We start from the raw sequence: 20,862 nt of genomic DNA on the forward strand, positions 1-20,862 counted from the left end.
TTCTCATTGTATGACGAATTATGATGGTTGTTTGGTAGCCGTTTGCATACTATGCATACTCTCTCTCTCTTCATATGTGTGTGTGTGTGTGTGTGTGTGTGTACACAACAATTTTATGTTAATGTACAATCCTTAATATGCTTTGTGTGTGTGTGTGGGGTGAGGGCGCCAGAGGGAGTGTTCGCCCAGGGCACCAAACTGGCTAGGACCGCCACTGACCAGATGAACATAACTACATTCATATTTTATCGAGCCGACAGTAGAAAAATAATGGTCTGAAACTAAACAGTTAGCTTGTGGCTCACAGGGATTACTTCAAATTGTTGCCATGTTTAAAAGCGCATCCACCAGCGTACAACTGTATAAATATAACAGAATAAAAGCTGCACAGGCCATGTTGTATCTTTAGAAGATAAAACAAATGCTTTTGTCTCAATACATCAAGCCAGTGTTTCTCCGTGGCAGTTAGAAGGATTATTGTTGACTTCACTGAACTGAAAAGAAGCTGAAGCATCGTGGATATAAAGCAATGCATTCTGACTTAAGATACAGCGCACTATTAATGAGCCACACTTTGTTTACTGGATTTTAGTGTATTTATAGTAAATCCAGCAACTGCACTTGACTGTCTTTGTATCTTATTTTCTTTTCTTTAGACTTTAGAATAGATCTGAGTTTGGTGAAAGTGTCAGCAGTCGTCTTCTGAGCTGAACTGATCGAGCGACGTTCCCATCGCTCCCAGAAGAGCAGTTTAGACATTTTTAGAAGAATGTTGAGTTAGGTGTAACTTCGCAAAGAACCAGTTTTAAATGATATCTTGAGACACTTTGTTACTAGCAGCTGTCACACAAACATCATTTCTCCCCCATTTCTTTAGTTGAATCTATGAAAAACTGGAACTGGACTGGACTGAAAATCAGTAGCAAAAGATGTGATGCAATGATGCCTTTAAATGTGAAACTTTGGGGTTTTATCCTCAATATGTAGGGCGGAGGTCAGGACAGCGATAGAGCCATCTGTAAAACACGGTGGAGGCTCTGTCATGGTTTGGGGCTACATTTCTGTCAGGGGTGTTGGAGCGCTTGTTAAAACTGATGTTTAGAATTATACAGATTTTGTTATATACAGAAATATCCAATAAAAACACCATTAGCACAAGTTACTAATGAATGATGCGATTTGAATAAAGCACAGGTTGACCAGTCAGTCATTTTCTCTTTTAGATTCTTTTATTTAACCAATGTTACATTAAACTAACATAAATAAACATTTTTATGAACAAAAGGCACACAGTTCAAATATAAACAAAGAACGTCTGTACACCTTGTCTCAAAAACAAAAAGAAATTCTACCGTCTCTGAGCGACAGAGCAATCCGAGAGAGATGAGTTTCAAGGGGGTTTGTTGACAGAACGCTACAGCGCTGCCGCCGTTGCAGCAGCATTATGTCTCAGCATGACGTACACGCCTCAGCCCCTCAAAGGAGCCTAAGCGGTGGGCACAACAGCTAAAACGGCATCCGGGAGCAGCACTAGCTTCACGTGAATCCTCTGCCATGAGGTTAACAGTATGTGGAAAGTCCCTCTGAAACTCACATCCACCTCTGGTAAGAAGAGGCCACAAAATAAATGTCTGTTAAACTTAAAAGATTCATACACGCAGCACATATACTTGAAAATGGGCCGGAGGCTGGGTAAACACTTTAACAGGAGGGTCAGGGTTTCCAACAGCTTCTCTGTGGAAGCCTCTGATTGGTCTGTTGCAGCTTCCTCAAAATAATAATGTGGCCAGGTGGTCATTCACAGTACTGAGAGGACGCCAACTGTCTACTACAGTGTTTGTCCAGTGGGAACCACGATCATGTACAAGTCAAAATTACCCAATTAAATTTATTTATTTATATAAGCGCAGGTTCAGAACAACAGTCATCCCAAAGGCGCTTTATAATGTAAGGTAAGGACCCCACAGTATTACAGAGAGAAACCCAACAGGCTCTCGTCAGCAAGCACTTGGCAACAGCGGGGTGGAAGAACTCCCTTTTAACAGGAAGGGACCTCCATCAGAAGCAGGCTCAAGGAGGGGCAGCCAGGCTAGGCTAAGTGTGGGGGTGCGGGCTAGATTGGGTTTTACCTGCATCTGCTCCAAATAAGTACATTTCGTCTTTTTCCAAAGTGACGATAATCACTTGTCCACAGCAGACAAAGTGTGCTATACGAGTCCACTCAAGTCTGTTGCAGCCGTTTTCAGTTGTCATCCACCTCTGAACAGTAGATTAAAACAGGTGTGTCCTTTGCTAGTCCAGTTTCGTCCAGATGAATCCGGTCTGTTATTCCTTGATGCAGTCCAGGCTAGGTGGATCCAGCTGACTACAGACCGGGAACACCGAGTATTTGCAAACATTTTTTAGTCTGTTTCGACTGGTTTCACCTTCAGTTGGATTAAATTTAGTGTAACAAACCGATTACAATAGAGTCTGTTAAACCAAAGTGGACATATACTTTCTTTTTAATTCGTCTTAATTGTTATTTTAAAGTGGCTGTAGATGAGTAGATCCACTCATCTACAACCTGAACAGACTCTGCACATTAAGTGTTTGCAAATACAGACACCGCGTTGCAATCTTGGCTCAGACAGCGACTGTACTGGGCACCTCCTCATAGTGAATGATGAAGTAAGGGTAGCTCTGGTCATCATTGAAGATGACAAAGATCTGGGGGTCCATCCAGTTGTCCACGCAGGAGTCATAGAGGTCGCTAGAGGCGTCACGAGGGTTGATAGGTGGAGGCCGTCGCATAGAGGGATTTCCTACAGTATACCTGTGTGAAAACAAAGAGGAAAACAGAAAAGCTCAGTTAAGGAGCTGGGACTCTGGAGATACAAGATAATAATTTATCACACAGAAATCTAAATTTCAAGATTACAAGACTGCCGTATCTTTCGCCACACTTCATATAATACAGCATGTAGCGACTGTATGAAATGAAACTGTGCACTGTAGGCAGGTTGTTTTTCCTCGCTTAAATATTCATGTCAATCCCCAAAGACCCGTCATCCATCAGTCTCTGTGCTGCTTATTCGGGGATCATAAATAAGACAAAGGCAGCGGGTAGAGACGTGGAGTCTGTGTTGCTGTTCGGGTCTGACGCTTATGCCGTGGAACAGATTGGACCCAGGTTTACAGACAGAGTGTTGTTCCTAAACCGCCACACAATCCCCTGGGTGCACCACACACTCTGCTGCAGCAAAACAAAGCCGGCAACGTACGATGGGCACAGCCAAATCAGCTGTTTTACATGTGTGGCTCTACATTTGACTTGCATTTTAAAAGGAATTTGTGTAGCATGACGATAGTATGACATGAAAGATGGTTTATGGAAAAGAACCTCCGGTTTCTCACGATCCAGATTGATGCCGATGTGTTCTGTAAATCGAAATGTAGAAGTACTCGAGCGTTTGCGAGAGACGGGGGTCAAAAAGGAAAAGTTGTTTATGCAGAGCCGTGCACTGGAGGGAACATACTTGTCAAACACTGCAAACGGTTCATTAGGGACGCTAAACCGTGCAAGCCAGCGATAAACCCAGGACACATAAGGCCTTGATTTAGCATTTACCAAACTATGTTCTTTCCGACCTCCTCTAAACCAAAGCAGATTTACATCTAGCTAAGATGTAAACGGGGAACAATTAAACAAAGCAAAGCACTGTGAGTGGTATAAGTGGGGGCCATTGCTTTAGAGGCACACAAATCACACGATTAAGCTAATATATTCCCAGCAATTTAACCCAAATGACATGTTATTTTTCCCCCTCCAGATAAATAAAACTCCACCCATAACTGGAGATGTTTTCTTATCAGTGTCCACACAAGCATGCACGCACACACCTACCTTCCAGTGAGGACTTTGGCCAGGAACATGCAGTGGACTCCTTTCGGCGAGCGTTTGGAGAAGTTGTGCGAGTAGACAGCTTTACGGGCAAAGTAGGATCCCTGTCCGAACATGGTGGCGTGTTTGCCACAGACTCGGGGGTCGAAGTTGTGCTTGCAGATGCCCTCCACCACGTCGGCCGAGGTGCCGTGGAAGAGGTGACGCTCGCTCAGCTGCCGGTCCCTCTCCGACATGCGCCGCGACATGTACTCCTTCTTCCTGTTGGAGCAGAGGAGGCGAAAGGGGATTTGTCAGCGATTCATTCATTTCAGAAAATAACACACAGACTGTATTGATGAGAAAATACGACTTAACACTAACTGTGACCACAACCTTGCGTGCACTGAAACTGTGGAAAAACGCAGCCCTGAATCTGGTTCTTGCGCAACGATCGGTACAGTGACGCTGTAACGCGCTGCTCATTTTGAAAGTGTTTCAGGCCAGAAAGGCTGTGACCCTGGCATGACCTCCCATGATCTCTCAGCTTGTTAGTGACGCGCACACACACACACACACACACACACACACACACACACACACACACACACACACACACACACACTTAATTTCCAAATTTAGAAAAGAGGTGATAAACGCTCTCTTTTCACATGAACATTTCACAAGTCATTTGCGTGCAAATACACACACACACGCACAAACAGACAAGCAAACAAGCAGTTATGGGTTTCCTGTCATAACCAGAGTGTGGGAAGAGGAACTCTACCGACATTCAGAGGGGGGGGCAACACTTTCAAATTCAGTGACACGCACGCACAGAAACACACACCTTCAGTCATTTTGAAACCGTGTGGTACCCGTGTGGGAGAGTATAACTGTCACAGCTGATAGGCCTTGCCCTGCACTAATCACAGCGGTTAGCCCTGTGTGTTGAAGACAGGAACATCATCATCACCAAACATCTCTCCATCTGCTGTTTTCACACACCACTGCTGACTCGTTCTCACGAAGTCCCACACAGCTGCTCCCATTTGGCCTATTTTCTTTCTTTCTTTCTTTCTTTCTTTCTTTCTTACCTCCCCACTCTTTACATTTTTTTACATTAAACCTTTTTTTGATTATCGTTTCAGTCTTAAACGTTTTAGACTTCAATAACAGATATCTGAATAAAAAGGATTAACATCCAGTCTGCACCGCAACAGCAAAGTCTGTGAAACTACCACCGTACTCTGGTGCAACTTCAGCAACACTATGGGTTCATTATATAAAACACAGATCGTTGCTGTTAACATCAATACTTATTTTATGTCCTCAAGTGAGGTCAAATCTCTCGACTGTCAAAACAAGTTTTGAAACTCGTGCCTTTCTCATGACATCGTAGATGTTGATTATTTCAGCAGAGCTGTGCTCGACAACCCAACCACACATGCATCAAATTCGAATGCCACAGCTTTCCCACAAAGCATGAAAAAAAAGAAGCTACATGCAAAAGAAATTAATACATGCAACCCTGCTAGCACACTTACTGACAGAAAAGTTTCCTGGTGTCATGGTTAAAGTTTGTAGGAATTATACATGATTAAAAGACATCTCTATAATAATCTGCTTCTCCTCTCACCTCTTATACTTCTCCCATAGGAAGGGGTTCTGCACACGTAGGATCTTGATGATCCTGAACTTGGTCTCCGAAACCGTCTTGTGGAACAGGCTGTACACCGTCCTGTAGCTGCGGTCTTCGCGGGAAACCGGCACCTGAAGGAAGTCCTGGCTCATGGTCATTGGCAACCACGTTTCAGGAAAAAGGCTGGGTGGGTTGGTGGTAGTTGGCGAGAGGGGATATGACGCAGGAAGGTCCATGGACAAAGAGGAGGAGGATGATGATAATGAGGAGGAGGAAGAGGATGATGAGCAGGATGAGGAAGAGGACGACGAACAGCTGAGAGGAGATAGAGAGAGGCCGCTCAAAGTCCTAAAACGAAAGAAAGAAAATGAAGCGTTAGATTTCTGACAGTAGTGTAAGAAATATCATTAATGGTTACTTATTTCCTATGTTAATAGCATATTTAGGGCATATACTGCACATTATATAGACAAATATATTTATATTCAGGACAAACCAAGCTACTGACAATAGGCTGTTTGATTATCAAACTGAATGGGATAAAAGACATTTTATGAATTTGCAAGTTGCTTGATCAGACAAAACAAACATTTATACACATCAGTTTTGGTTCTGGGAATTGTGATGAGGTTTACATGAAAAATATTCAGTGCAGCTCGAATTTCTATACTCAGATCTGCAGGCAAAGGGACGTTTTCGGTTTGTAGCCTGAGTACTACCGACCAATCACATATAAGAAAGCAGCTGTAGCTGTGTGCTAATTCTGTCACCTTGAATAAAGTATGATTCATTTCATTTTACATGCAATATAAAGTCATTAAAAATGTTACTAGGAAGTATTATGTAAGTTACGTCTAATTAGAGGGCAGTGAGATGATCTTACTCGCATGCAATCTTATAAATAACTAGATTACGCAATTTCTGGAGAAACTGTGGTGGGATTGTTGCTATGAGTGGACTCAATCTGTAGCTTGACTTCAGTGCAGCTAAAAAGCCAGAGATAAAGGGGTTGGCTAACAGAGTTGAAGAGAGATGGCTCATAAACACAAGTGTACTGTACCTGAGATAGCAGCTACCTGGTACATAATGGGATTACTCTGAGTGATCATAATAATTTCTGCCATACTGGTTTTGTATTCAAAGTGTAGTCACCCTCACTGTTCAGGGACATTTACCTTGCTGTAGTAAAGCTGTCCCTCCGCAGTACACAATCATTTTGTGCGTGGGAAAATATTTACAGTTAAAAAAAATAAAATATAAAAATGATTTCTGAAAAGTGTGTTGATGAGGATTACATAATATAGACAAAAAAGTGTCACCCTGAAAAACACCCCACACTGTACTTGAACCCTCGACCTTCAACATACAAGGGACAGAGTGAGAGGTAACTTAGCCCCTAAGCCACTGAGGAATGTGTGACACAGGAGGGGCTCTCACCAACTTCAATTGTTTTGAAGTATGGTCTGTTTACAAAAAAAAAAGACAACAAAAAATATCAATAAACTGCTCATAGTTGAGAATCCGCATTATGAAAAGGCCTCCACACGATGCTCAGAAAGACCGGACAACTGTGACTGGATCAGAAGCGCCGATTACTCTGATCAAGTGTGCTTCACAGAGGGATGATAGCTGCTGCCCTTTATTGAAACCTCATCTCTTTTCATCTGCCTTTATCCATGCCTGCTGAAGGTCAGTGAGAGCAGCTTTGGAGGAATTTACAGCAACCAAACCATCACCTAATGGCACCCCAGCACACTCCCCATCTCTCCACCTTCCTATAGCTGTGCTCCCATATGCCTACAATCAATACCCCCCCCTCCCCCCATACACACACCCAAAAATCCCCAAGAGTGAAACAAAACTGCCCGCCTGCCTGCCGCAGTGGACTAGCATTTCCACGAGCGCGCTCTCTAAAAATCATCTGCCACTGACTGTCAACAATGACATCACCGCACAGGGGAGCGGAGCAGCTCCTCAGCAGCCGTCAGCCATCACCGACCAAACAAAACAACAGGACTGCGCGAAAATGAAACCCAGACACCAAACAAGACAACAGGGAGGCGAAGTGAAGCAGAGACAGGAGCGAGAACAAGACACGAGGGGGGGGAAATAAAATGCCCATTGTGGAGCTGTCAAAAAGTGACAAAAAAAGAAAACTATTACGTCTGGCATTTGAGTCGGTAACAGTAGTTTGGCTGTCAAGTTATCGCCCTCCAAGTGTAAATGCTGTTAGTGCTATCAGCCATAAGAAAGTGAGTGTGTGTGTGTGTGCGCGCGTTGTCAGGAGACTGTGATCAGAGTGACTCTAAGTCGGTGCGACAGTTTTTCTCATCTCCTTTCTCTCTCTCTCTCTCGCTTATCTTGTCTGTCCGGTCTCGATCTCTCCCCCCTCCTCCCTGAAATCGATGTCTCTATTCCCTGTGTGCTTTGAAGAGATCACAGACAGCCTGCTGCAGAAAACAAGTGTGAAATGAAAAGGGACAGATAACACGAGAATGATGGACTTGGGGGAGAGAAAAGAGTGAGGAAAAAAAGAAAAGGAGGAAGATTAGGGGCAGATAACAAGGGGGGGAGAGAGGGGAGGAGATGGCTGAAAATAACACCGGCAGAGCAGAAAGAGATGACAGAAGGAAGGCGGGGGGAGAGCGGTGGGGAGGGGAGTGAGGGGGGAGAGTGCCAATCAAGCTAATGACCTCAACCTCCAAGCCCAAGCACAGATTGTTCCTGATAGACACACACACAGACACACACACGCCAACAAACTGTTTCAGGTCACTCGAAAGGACACCGGACGGACTGACAGCCATTCCTTTGCACAAATAAAATTCCCATTTTATTGGATCGCCTGGCTAGAAGCTTTTTTTTTCTTTTTTGGTGCCCATTGTGTGACTGTGATCAGATAAAGTAATTAACTGAAGCTCACACACACACCAAATGGATGACAACGTCCCATAACAAGTCACTCAATCCAAATTCCAGCTCCCCACAGGAACATTTCACACTCCTTCACTCACCAACTCCACTCTGCTGTGCACCCAGTCTGGAAACCATTTAGACCTCATTCACTTCCTCAGCTGTGCTCTGCGTCTCCCTCCTTCTCCCTCTCTCTCTCTTTTCCTTCTCTCCTTTTCTCCCTCCATCTCCTGCTCTCCATTTTGTCTTCCCCTGCCTGTCAGGGCCCCGGTAGGAACAGCTCGTTCTAGCGTTCGCTCTGTGTGGGAAACTGGCAGGACACCGCTACAGCAGCCTGCTCGGCAAAGGAAGTGAAAGATTCTGCAAATGGGGTGAAATGACTCCACTTGTTTCCAATCTGGTATTACTTGTTTCAAAAATAAGACCCGAGTGCTGCAAGTCAGATCACTTCACTGCTATAAGGACAGGAAGTTGACTGAGCTAAAGAAAGAATTTATTTTTTTTTTTAAAAAGAAAAGAGGGGAAAGAAACGCATTAGAAAAGGTTTGCTAGATCTGGAGCGCTAATGTTTTGCTTCTTTTCACCCTTTCCTTGATTTCTGCCTCTGCCCCGTCTCTCGACTTGACTCGTCTGTTCTCGTTTGCCTCCTTTATCTCATTTTCCCGTCCATCTGCTTCGCTCTGCACAGGACATCTCCCCGTGTCCCAGTGACTCTGTTTGACGTGCCAAAAATCTGTGCCGTGGTAAAGATGGGGTTTGAGTTTAGCTCAGGCTGCCAGTGTGCAGCAGAAAAGATAAAATGTGAATACAGTGTTCAGTATTCAACGCTGACTGTGACATTAACATCATGTACCGACCTCTGTGTGCCTGCAGCGTCTCCAAACTACAAATTCAGGATGCTCAGAGAACACAGAGAGCCACAAGAAGATGGCGTGTCAGATACTCAAGAATCAACTTTGTGTGCGAGTGACTTTGCACATGTTGCCAGGGACTTTTTTTGTGTTGAACGCAGAACTTTGTTCTAGAAGTCAGTGTTGCTTCATGTGCAAAAATACTAAATGTTCTCTGATCTAAGTGCTAAACGATTTAGACAGCTCTGCTGGAAAGTACAAAGGCAAGCCAGCAGGAAAAAACAGAAAAGCAAGGCTATTAATCTAGTTAATGACTGCTACCTTTCAAACGAGAACTGCTACTGTTAATTAGTACCAATACTAAGCTCTGGAAAAAGTCGTTTTCTGGCATTACTTACTATAAGGCTGGGTGTATCTTGGCAATAGTCATTATGTGATTAACAGCTTTGGCCTCAGATGCAGTCCTTTATTTAAAGTCTGCATCACAACAACCGTCACATTAGGTAGTTCAGAACAGCCACCATACTGGGTGTATCACTCCGCCCAATCTAAACTAAGCCTAATGCCCGCGCAGAGTACAATACAGTTCCTATGAATACAGTAACACGTTCACAAAAACGAGTCTCTGCTTACATTACTGCAAGCGATGCTCTGAGAGCAAATCCACTAAGTCACTGTGGAGACATCTCAGCTGTGTTGTTGTTTATCTACTCGAGCCATGTCTTCACCATGGCCAAAACCTCAACCTCTGGATCCAGCTTTAGCTCTATTAGTGCTCACCTCCTAACCACAAAAGCAAAGCTGTAGTTAGATCTAATATCAGCCATGTTTACTTACTGTAGGTGTGGTGTGAGAATCACGGAGGACATGAACATGGGCCGCTTCTTGATCTGACGTCGGAACCCGAAGACTGCGTTCTGCTGGAAGCCCTCCCTGATGTTGAGGATATACTGGTTCTGGAGCGTAATGAACCTCACCTCCTTAAGACCTCTCGAACTCGCCTCCTCTATGAGCTTAACCACAGGCTGTGGAGCAGAAGGAAAGGGAGGGAAAACACATTTGTTTACCATTTTCTGCAGGTAACTTCTGCATTTTTCCATTTTACCTGTAAATCAAATGTGGCCATTGCAAAGACGATAAATAAAAGGTCACACATGGATAAAAAGCTGTGTTACAAAAGCAAGTAGTTTGTGTACATGAGAGCTGTTTTTCTAAATCCACCCCATCACTGGACAATTGATTAATGTGGGCGAAGCTAATGTGTCTGGCATCTTGTTCGCAGAGCCTGAATGCACCCGAACACACACAAATAAATGCACCGAATGGCTCACCTCGGAGTATTCCCTCCAGCCAAAATTGTCTCTGCAGTAGTACTTCCACACTGTGTGACAGCTGGGGGTGGGGTTTGGGTTCATCGCAGGCAGGGGTAGAGGGCTGGGGGGGGTGCTCAGTCGTCGGACGCAGTCAAACTCGAGGTCGCACACTCGCATCGTCCCAAAGTCTAGGGCAAACACTCGACCCCTGCAACACAAGGTTTGAAGTCATTAGAATAACTACGTAGCTAAGCGCTGCAGTCAGCAATGCACATTAACCCGGACGGCTAGCACGCAGGGCTGTGGAGTGATGACCTTGTTGTTAAATAGTCACAGTTTATATTTCCATTAGAAGCTGTGCTACAAAGCACGAAGCTGTTGATGGAACGTTAACTTAATCCGTGAGCCCTGGAGCAGGATGATCAAACCTCTACTTAGTCACTTATACTGAGCTGCATAGGGTGTAAATTTAAAGTAAATGACTTACAAATGAAAAACAGAAAGCCATACATGACAACTGTGCTTCAAAGTGCCCTTGAGCAAGTTACTAGGATTAACTTTACTTTGACTTCCCCATGGAACCAGCTCATGGGAACAGCTCTCTCATTATGTACAACGATGGCTGACATTGCTCTCAAATCTTTACAGTAAGTAACCAAATAGCTGCCTAGCAAATTTTATATTATATAAAAAGATAGGTTAGCCCTTCCAAATCAAAACATCAGTAAACATCAACAAAGAAAATACCAGAACATTAAAAAAAAAAAAAAGTTAACCAAACAAATTTAAAAATGTGAGTTTTTAGTTGTTTTGTTCTGTGTGTGTGTGTTTTTTAAAGAGATCACCGAGTCCACAGATCTAAGGCTCTCAGACTCTGTAGCTCTCTCCCTCTGAGAGAGCTACAGAGTCTGAGAGCCAATGTTGAAAAAGCTGTGTCCTTTTCAGCCTCATATGATAAGCAGCCAGCAGGCCCTGATCACATGACCTCAGGGACCTGCTGGGGACATAAGAATGTAAAAGTTCACTGATGTAAGCTGGTGCTTGTCCATCTACAGCTCTAAAAGTCAGAACCACAGTCTTAAAATGAATTCTGCATTCAGTGGGGAGTTAGTGCAGCTGCAGACGATTCGGGGAGTTTTTGCTTTGACAAGTGAACAATGAATTACAATAATCTAGACATGATGATAATAATGATAATACTCCAGCCCCTGCTCTAAAGCCTTGCTATTTCGAGTAGCAAACAATCAGGTTAACCTACAGAATAATGATCTAGTAGCTGTAGGTGGTCAGTGAATGCACTTCAGCATAGTACAGTAGAGTTACCATCTGCCAAAAAAATAAATAGGGGAAACACATAATCTTTTCACGCCCATACAACCTCGCCTTAACCCCTCTCTGTCCCAACACACGCGGGTCAAAAACACTGTTGCGTGCATGTCTGAGTGTGTGCATGTGCATCAGTCGCGCTGCATTAGTCCTCCCTCGAGCCTCCGGCAAATCCTTTCTGGGTCAGACATACCACTTACATAAATGTGGCCAAACACACTGGCGTGCTATGGCAAGGACACACATATACACGATCTATACAAATATTTAACACACTAAACATGCACATGACACTACAGCCATAGAAGCGGGCACATTGCATGATGATGTTAATGGTCTCATTGATATTAGTGAGAAGCTAAGTGAATGTAACGTGAAAATGTTAGACTGTGTGTGTGTTACTTTAAAAAAAGTACACTACACAGTTTAGAGGTTTCCCACTGAAAAACAGAGAAGTGGAGCAGCAGCAGTAGCAGTAGCGCTGAAACCTCCTTATAAGTTCAACAGCCTGAAGCGGTGAAACCTCGTATTATAATGGCCGAAGAGAAAACAAGTCTTCAGTTTCATCCACTAAGTGCAGGTACTGGCTGCTGGGGTTACTGGCAAACACACCAGTGTCTCACAGGAAGGTGATAATGAGAGGTCCCGTCTCGTTTTTTGAAAACTCGCATAAACACTGACTCAAATGGTAGTTACATACCCTAAATTTACATCTGTATTTCTGCAAAGTCATACCGCGAACACATCTCTGGAATAGGAAGTGAAATGAGAGTTCATTTAGAGAGCACGTGCAGAAACAAAACAGTAACTGAAGAGTGAGTCACTGATAATCAGATCACCTGATTACCAGAAACACACAGAGAGAAGGTGCAGATAATCCCTGCGACTTTCTGAATTCTTCTCAACTAACGCAGACGCATTTCAGTTTAAAATGGGAAAAAAACAAAACAAAAAAAATGAATAGCTGTATTAATGTGAAAATGAAAGGCAGAAATGGAAGAGAAAAACAGAACAACAATGAAAAAAGGTGCAAGGGAGTGATGATACAAAAATAAATAAATCTGATTTTCACTGATGCTGATCTTTAGTTTCACCCTGTCCTGCACCTGTGCGCTCTCCTGTGACATGTTTTCATGGTATCGGAACAGAATGTTTTTCGCCTGTGACGGTATGTAATGATGACACGTGTGTGTGTGTGTGTGTGGCTGACTAACAAACCATGCACAAGTGTTATGAGAAAATGAACTTGAGCTTTCCATCCTACCTCACTCATTACCACAGTGTCGTTACTGATATGTTTTCATTTAAAAGCATGCTTGTTATATTTACGCCTCAGGTCTGCTCTACTCTGGTCTAGTAGGACCTCTAAAAAGACTGTTTGAAAAGCCTCTGACCCAGTTCTGCCTCCATCTCACTCTACCCCTTCCAACCATGTGTCCTACTTCACTACATCCATGAACCTCCTGTGAGGTCTTATTTTCCTCCTCCGACCAGTATTTCCACCATCTCCACAAACCACCTCAGCCTTGCTTTTTCAACCTTATCATTTCAACATAAAACACTGATTGGAAATTTTAAAAAAGGATGTAGCCTCTGTATCTACCTCTCACACATCCTACTCTCTCCCTCCCCGCTGCACATTCAGACAAATACTGGAGTCTCCGGAGTTGATTATTTCCAATTCCTTTCATATAGCCCCTTCCTCCCCATCTAGTTTGCCCCATTTTAAAAATAAAATTCCAGCAGTTAAATTAAGTGAACTGAGATTTGGTAAGATGGCCAATCAAGAGTTGGATAGTGACCCAAAGCACGCCCACTCTAGCAGAGTCAAAGACCATGCTGGAAATGCGGGGCTTCTCCCACTTTTCTCCCAAGGTGCACCCAAAAGGAAAGGAACTTGTACCGAGCAGCTCCCAACACTACAAGCAGGCAAGGCGATGGAAAAAGGACAGCGGCTCCTAAGGAATATGCCTATAGCACACACACCTTCAAACTTTCTCATGACTACACACCAAAGGACCCACATTCCAACATCAGTCATGCTATTGTGAACATCACACACTGGAGGAACACTCGTCTATGTACGTACACACACACATTCTTTGGACAGATTCATGTACGTACACGCAAAACTTCATCCAGTCACGCCCAGATAACTCAGTCAGTCAAGCAAATCTGCTGACGAACACTTCTTTTACACACACACACACACACACACACGCGCACACGCACACGCACACACACACACACACACACACACACAGAACCTTGATGTCACGTACTAGTGTTATTTCCTTGTATTCACAATCCAGTTATCTATTTAAATAGGCTTCATTTGTTCCTGTTTTTTAGCTTTACAGGCAGTGAACACACAACAAAGTCACACACACGCACACACAGAACAGGAAGAAGTGCACACTCGCGTCACCTGCACGTCCTGGATTTTTCCAGTATGAGTGTATCTGTCCACATAATTGAGCTCATAGCTCAGGGTGTCCTCTCTCAGTCCTTTAAGCCTCTCTTTTGAAAATATTAAAGGTGCCCAGCCTATAAAGAATGTGAGGCTTTAAAAAAAGATGAAAAAGGGGGAAGATAAGCAAATGAGTTTGGAATTTAAATCAACACTTAATTAACACTTGAGGGAGGAGAGAAGACCAGAGAAAGAAAAACTGTTTGAAATCACAGGGAAAAGGATTCTGCTTGAGAGCACTGGGACATCTCTCCCACCTCTTTGGGGCCCTTCAGGGAAAAGTAAGGAATAAAGAAAAGGAGCGAGACAGAGGAATAAAAGGGAAGAAAATGGGCACGTCAAGGAAATGTAGAAGACAAAAAAATTAAATCTGGTGTGGAATTATTATGAACAAAAAATAATTAAATTAAATAAAAGGAGGTGGAGCTGGAATTTAAAAAAAAAAAAAAATGGAGGCAGACTCTTGAGTAATGAGAGGCAGAGCGACACAGACCTCGCCCCTCTGATTCATGGCGTGATCTGTCTGACACATTATATCCACACAAACACACATCCAGTCTGACTATCTTGATACTGCCTCTACTCTCACAAACAAACACAGCTCACTTAGACACAATCATCCTTGATTTTCTGAGATTCATGAAACACATCTAGGTAACACAGAATCCCCTGTGATAGAAACACAAAGACACACTCACACACACCTTGGTGTCAGGTTGCTCTGTCCTTGGCGCTCAGTGACTCTTTATGCCAGTTAATGACAAGCAAAGCTTTTATCACATGGTTAATCAAAAAAAGGCCTGTCTTCATGACTGACGCGCACACACACACACACGCACACGCACACACACACACACACGCACGCACACACACACACACACACACACACACACAGAGCAAGATGTCAAGTGCTAAAGTTCCTCCTTAAACAGATATTACAGGAAAAAGTTTGTATTTTGTTGTAAGTAACAGTTGTCACACAATCAGCTTGTAAAGTGAACACTATTCCTCACTCTCTCTCACACACACACACGGCAGCACAAATGAACAACTGTACGGTGCAGGATTATTACAGTATAAGTTTTAGAAGCGATGACTGTGACATTCCTCCTCACTGCTGAGTTCATGACTAAAACGGATTAACCGGACTTCCATTCCTGCTTATCATATGGATGGGATTAACCTGTGTTATGGATCACACACACACACACACACACACACACACACACACACACACACACACACACACACACACACACACACACGCCCTGTAGTAGGCCATGCAAAACATAATCAGATGGAGATATACAAAAGCAGTCGTGCATTTTCTTTCCTGCCACACACACGCGCGCGCGGCCAAAGGCCGAATGGGCCTGTGTCTCCATACCGACGGCAGAGCTTGTTAAGTCATCTGCTCCTCTTTATACTGCTAACGATGTTATCATTTGGCTGCCGTAACCACGGTGACGCCTTCCACCCTGTGTGTGCGTGTGGCTGCTTGCGTGCATGAAAAGACAAGCTGGGTTGCATCTCTAAAGTAAGACGATCAAAAGAGCTCTCACACACACCCAATGCTACACAAAGCTTTGAGCAGTTGGCTGAATGAGCTGATTTGTGTCGACGCTGCACGGCTAACCGACTTTCCCCCAGTTTGTGTGTCATCACTCGGCAGGCTGCTCCGCTTTCAGAGCCCCCGACCGATATTAAAGTTTGCCCATAGTGCACATAATCGAATCTGCCAGAGACGAGCTTATTTACGGTCCTTACCTGTGGTGTAAATAAAATCTATAATGGCCCACCTTAGAAAAATAAAAAGATCAAAACAAAACAAAAAAAACCCCAAAAAACCAAAAACCCAGAAACTGGCCACTGTTTACTTCTTGCCGATAAAAAGCTAAACACGCAAGAAAATGACTTATCTGGGATCATGTGAAAATGTTTTACGTTGTGTTTTCATTCAACCATCCACAAACAGTCAAACCTGTTTTAAGGGTCAGGGTTGGAGAATTCCTTTTTAGCCAAACTAAAAATGTATCCTCTGCTACTTGGGTATATTCACTTAAAAAATGGCAAAGATATATTAATAAATTAGCTTTTAACAAAACTCCAGTCATCAGAAGATACACCAGCATCAGACTAAAAAAGAAAACTGACTGAAATGCCTCAAAGTTTTTTTTTTATGTAAAGAAAAACAAAAACAGTCATTACAGGATTATTCATATGATACAGAATTTCCACATATACACATTGAAAATGTGCTGGTAAAAAGTTTCTGTCGTTTCTGGTTTCCACTGCAGTTTCAGTCAAGTGAGCCAGATGGTCCTGTCTTACTGTATGAGACACACTCAAAAGGCCTCTGAAGAATCTGGGTTGACACCACCAGGTGCATATCCTGTTTGTGGAGCAATATGCTCTTTGCATAGTTTCAGCTGAAAACATGAGTCAACAAGTCAAACACATACACACAAAAGTTGGTGCACACCTCAAACACATAGGTGCTTAAAGGGCTTTAAATGTGAGTGGGGGTGTGGATAGGGTTAATGCCTTAAGATTACACTATACTGACATAAAGTGCACTTGTAATTAGATCCACATAATGACATGAAAATGAGGGGAGGCCTCTAACTCGCAAACACTGCAGAAGAGATTGAAAGCTTAGGGTCAAACATGTGTACAAGTACCCTTTGTGTGTGTGACAGTGTGAATGTACTTGCATACAGTACAGTTTCACAGGAAGCAGTAGATGCTCCTTTGTGTCACCCCAATGGGGGCGAGGGAGAAAAAGACGTTTATCTCCGTCTGCTAAAAGGCGAGCGTGAGAGCACTGCGAGTCACTTTGCTTCCCTGTGCAGTTTATTCGTGCGAGTGTTTGCGTGCCAAGCAGTGCGTGTGTGAGTGTGGGTGCGAGTGTACACAGTGACACGCACGCTTATGACCGAGGGAAGAAGAGAGCTGCCAAGTGCGTTTGTGTCACTGACCGCACAAGGCCGCTGGGGGTCACGCAAGTTCACGGCTTTCTGCAACGAGTGCTATAAAAAAAAAAAAAAGAAAGAAAGAAAAGAAAAAGCCTCGCTTTTGACGGCTTTCTGGCCAATCACAGATCTGGGTTTGGAAGAAGGGAAGTGCAGGAAATAGATAACCGATATCAGGGCCATGCCTACACAAGGGCGTGATAGCTGTTCAAATAAAGAGATACAGTAAATGCAGGTGACACATTAACTAGAAGGACACACGGACCATGTGCATTATAAAGCTGTGAAAGCAACAGTCAGCATTGGGAGGAGCAGTCACTTGTCTGCAGTCCATCATCCACGCATGTACAGAACAGCTGTGCAGTGTTTTCAGTTTGTCACCGGTGGCAAAACCAAAGAGGAAACTCAGGTCTACAGTTTCCAACACTCTGAACCAGAAGTGGCTTAGACTATCACTTGCATGCAGCCTATCAGATTACTGCACCATTGTTGCTATGTCACAAATACCCATCGATCTAACACACAGTCCTTTCAGCAGCATGTTCAACACCAAATGGACTGGGGTGGTGGCAGTATTCTCCAATTTCAGCCCCGCTTATACAGAATGAGGATTTGGGTTAAAACTTGAAACGGTTTAATTGTCCACTTATATTGGAAATATTATAATTTATATGAAAACAATTGTCAGGAATAAAGAGAAATGCTGAAGGGTGATACTCTTGGGGCATGAATTGTGGTTTCACTTCCTACTTTCAATTGACTGAATGCAAAGTGAATTGTCCCATCACCCACAGACACAGATGGCAAAGATCCAACCAAAAAAAACCAAAAACAAAACAGAAATACTTTGATGCTGCTTCCCTCTGTAGCAGGGGTCCTGTATCTAACCAGGGAGTTTGTAGCACACATGCTACTGATTAACACAGAGTACAGGTTGCAGTAAACACTACAGCGGGATACTTACTGATACTTTAGCCTGACTTGCTCATTGTCAGGGTTGCAGTACAGTCTCTCCAGCTGTTCCTGGGAGTCATCTGCTATGCTCTGCCAGGTCTGGCTGCTGCTCTTGCGGATCTGCCAGTGGTAGGGCAGGACGGTGTGGTGGTGGGCACAGTCATTGCCATAAACGCACAGTCCCTGGAGGAAATCCACACAAATGTCCACTGAGTCTGACTGGTGTGTGTGATATTGGAGCTGAGTGAGCAGCTCAAAAACCAGATCCAGTGAGGCCTCTTCACTTTTGTCCTGAAATAGCACTCCTTTGTCAGGCTGCAGGAGGAGGGGGTCCGAGATTCCAGTGCAGTCTTTGACTGGAGGATTTGTTGCCCCAGAGGTTAGGAGGTCGTTGCTTTTGATTGCCCCCTCCTGGTGTGGAGGAACCTGGGGTGCAACTATGGGAGGTATATCCCTGCTGGGAGCTGTTATTGTCACCGCGCTACCAGACTCCCTGAGGCCCGGTTTCAGCTGGAAGCAGTCGGGGGAAGAATCGCTGATCTTAGGTCGCTCCCCTCGCCGAACAGTCTCATCCAGCTCCGTAGTAGTATCGGCTATTTCCACATCAACGTCCTGGGTGATCAACCCAGGCACACCGGCCCCAGCGGTGGCATTGTCAGCGGTGCCCCGGTCTTTGAGGCACACCTGGCCCAGGCAGTTCTGTTTCACTACAGCCGCTGCGCACAAATTCCCCGGAGTCCGGCCCGGCTGGTTCCGGGGAACAAACACCCCATCCCCAGAGACCAGCGTATCTGTGCTCAGCAAAGTAGTCAGTATAGGATCCTCCAGGGCTCGGTGGAGGCATTTGGCATCCAATTTCCTTTGTTTCTTCTTGAAATAAGGTTTCACCAGAGGTATTTTGTCCGAGAGCCCCACAATCTGTTGCTCCGTGAAATCTTCCCCTTCGTCCATATTCAAACTCACATCCAGGGTGATCCCGGTCGGCACACCATCTGTGGATTTCTGGAGAATGTGCAAAGTTTTGTCCATGAGCTTCTGTGAAAGCCCGTCAGTCCTGGGAGAAGGAGAAAGAGAAGAGAAAGAGGTAGTCATCAAAGACAACACCTATAATCCTTTAAGCCTAGTTTCCAAGGTGAAGTCATCCTAGCGCATAAAGAAATGATTAATAGTCTGTGTCGCTCGGACGAGGTATTAGCCCATATCATAAACTCATCTTTTCTTTCCTGGAAAGGAAAACCCTCACCCTCTATATACCGAAACGAAACCAGTTCACCCCCCTCCCTCCGCAGACCAAAACTGCTCTGGTCCCAGAATGACCCAGCACATGTTACACCACCATCATCATCATCATCTGCGGTCATTATAAACCCGTCCTTATAGGAATATTACAGGAACAGCCTGTTATACAGAGTCTCGTTAGTGAAGCAGCTTAGTGCAGTCAACAGGCCAACTGAAGCGGAAAAATATTACCTAATCCTACAGCAGGGAACTTGGGCTCCAGCCTCAGATTAATCATAAAAAAAACGAGAACATATAATTGCAGTGTCTTATGCTTTTTCCTCCTCCTCCTTCTTGTGCCTTTCTTTGGTGTGCTGCTAACGTCATTCCTGCAATTACAGCTGCGTATCCGAACGGGAGCGATAAAATCATCAATTGTAACAAAACCTCCCTCTCCCGGGACGGTGTATTTTGATCACGGGAGTCCGATACGCGGCCCCTGCCGTCTACGTGCCGCTCACACGTCGCTGCTCGAGCAACTTTGCACGTACGCTTTACAGCTGACAAATACACACACAGTCCCATATATACACACAGAGACACACACGGCACCGCAAATGCCGAGCAGCGACAAAAGACAAGCGGGACACCCCGGAGACTTGTTTCAGCGCTCCGCTACACAAACGGCAGCTCTCGTCGTTCTTTAAGCAGAAACACTTGATCAGCAGACCAGGGGCTCTGCGGGCTGTCCGTGTGAGAGAAACACACAGAGAAGCACTGCAGCATGCCCAGCTTCCCCACAGGACAGCCCGCAGAGCCCCGGGTCTCTCACACCGAGGCGACAAAACCCTACCTGCGCGATAATGTCCGCCCCACTCCCCCCCGGTCTCGACGCTCTTTGGTGGGTAAAATCCAGTGCACTCATCGGAGAAGCTCCGGGGATAATAGTATCCGTGTCCGGGGCTAGACTGTTGTCCGGTTCGGTTGCTCTCGTCCTTCTGTTGTCCCCGACGCGTTCATACTACGTCTCTATTTCATGGTGTCTCCCTTTCTTTGTATCCTTCTGCCGGATAGGAAAAGACGACTGAGAACAGAAGAGAGGAACGCACAGCTGTGGCGAGAGACGCTCTAACTGACTGCCCTCTCTCCCATCTTTGCACAACCTGGCCCCGCCCCCGTAACCTGTCAGAGGCGGGGTCTCCTCAAAGGAAGGCTGGGCTTCGGCTCGAAGGGAGGCGGGGCCGGAAACGCAGCATGAGAGTGTGGGGAAACCTCAGCGACCCCGGAAGTAGGTTTCTAAAAACAAACAAGCATTAACATACTGTTAAAGTTAATTTCAGC

General features: G+C 44.6%; 1 protein-coding gene across 2 annotated transcripts; it reads right to left on the reverse strand.

The window, feature by feature from the left end:
* Positions 1 to 1,220: 1,220 nt before the first annotated feature.
* On the reverse strand, positions 1,221 to 20,637 carry tiparp (TCDD-inducible poly(ADP-ribose) polymerase). Of its 2 annotated transcripts, XM_085371015.1 has the most exons (7): positions 20,375 to 20,637; positions 18,314 to 19,357; positions 10,600 to 10,789; positions 10,106 to 10,293; positions 5,502 to 5,852; positions 3,887 to 4,144; positions 1,221 to 2,815 (listed from the first exon to the last, which is right to left on the reverse strand). In XM_085371015.1, the coding sequence occupies exons 2-7, from the start codon at positions 19,330 to 19,332 to the stop codon at positions 2,626 to 2,628; spliced, it is 2,196 nt and encodes a 731-aa protein (XP_085227141.1). In that variant the 5' UTR covers positions 19,333 to 19,357; positions 20,375 to 20,637; the 3' UTR covers positions 1,221 to 2,625. The 2 variants fall into 2 exon arrangements, with proteins under 2 accessions (XP_085227141.1, XP_085227140.1); XM_085371014.1 differs by lacking the exon at positions 20,375 to 20,637 and having other exon boundaries at positions 18,314 to 19,737.
* Positions 20,638 to 20,862: the final 225 nt, after the last annotated feature.

This window comes from Diplotaxodon limnothrissa, linkage group LG14, assembly GCF_057381915.1.
Source record: "Diplotaxodon limnothrissa isolate DT_005_m linkage group LG14, D_limnothrissa_male_GT1.1, whole genome shotgun sequence".
In the NCBI taxonomy this organism is placed as follows: Eukaryota; Metazoa; Chordata; class Actinopteri; order Cichliformes; family Cichlidae; genus Diplotaxodon; species Diplotaxodon limnothrissa.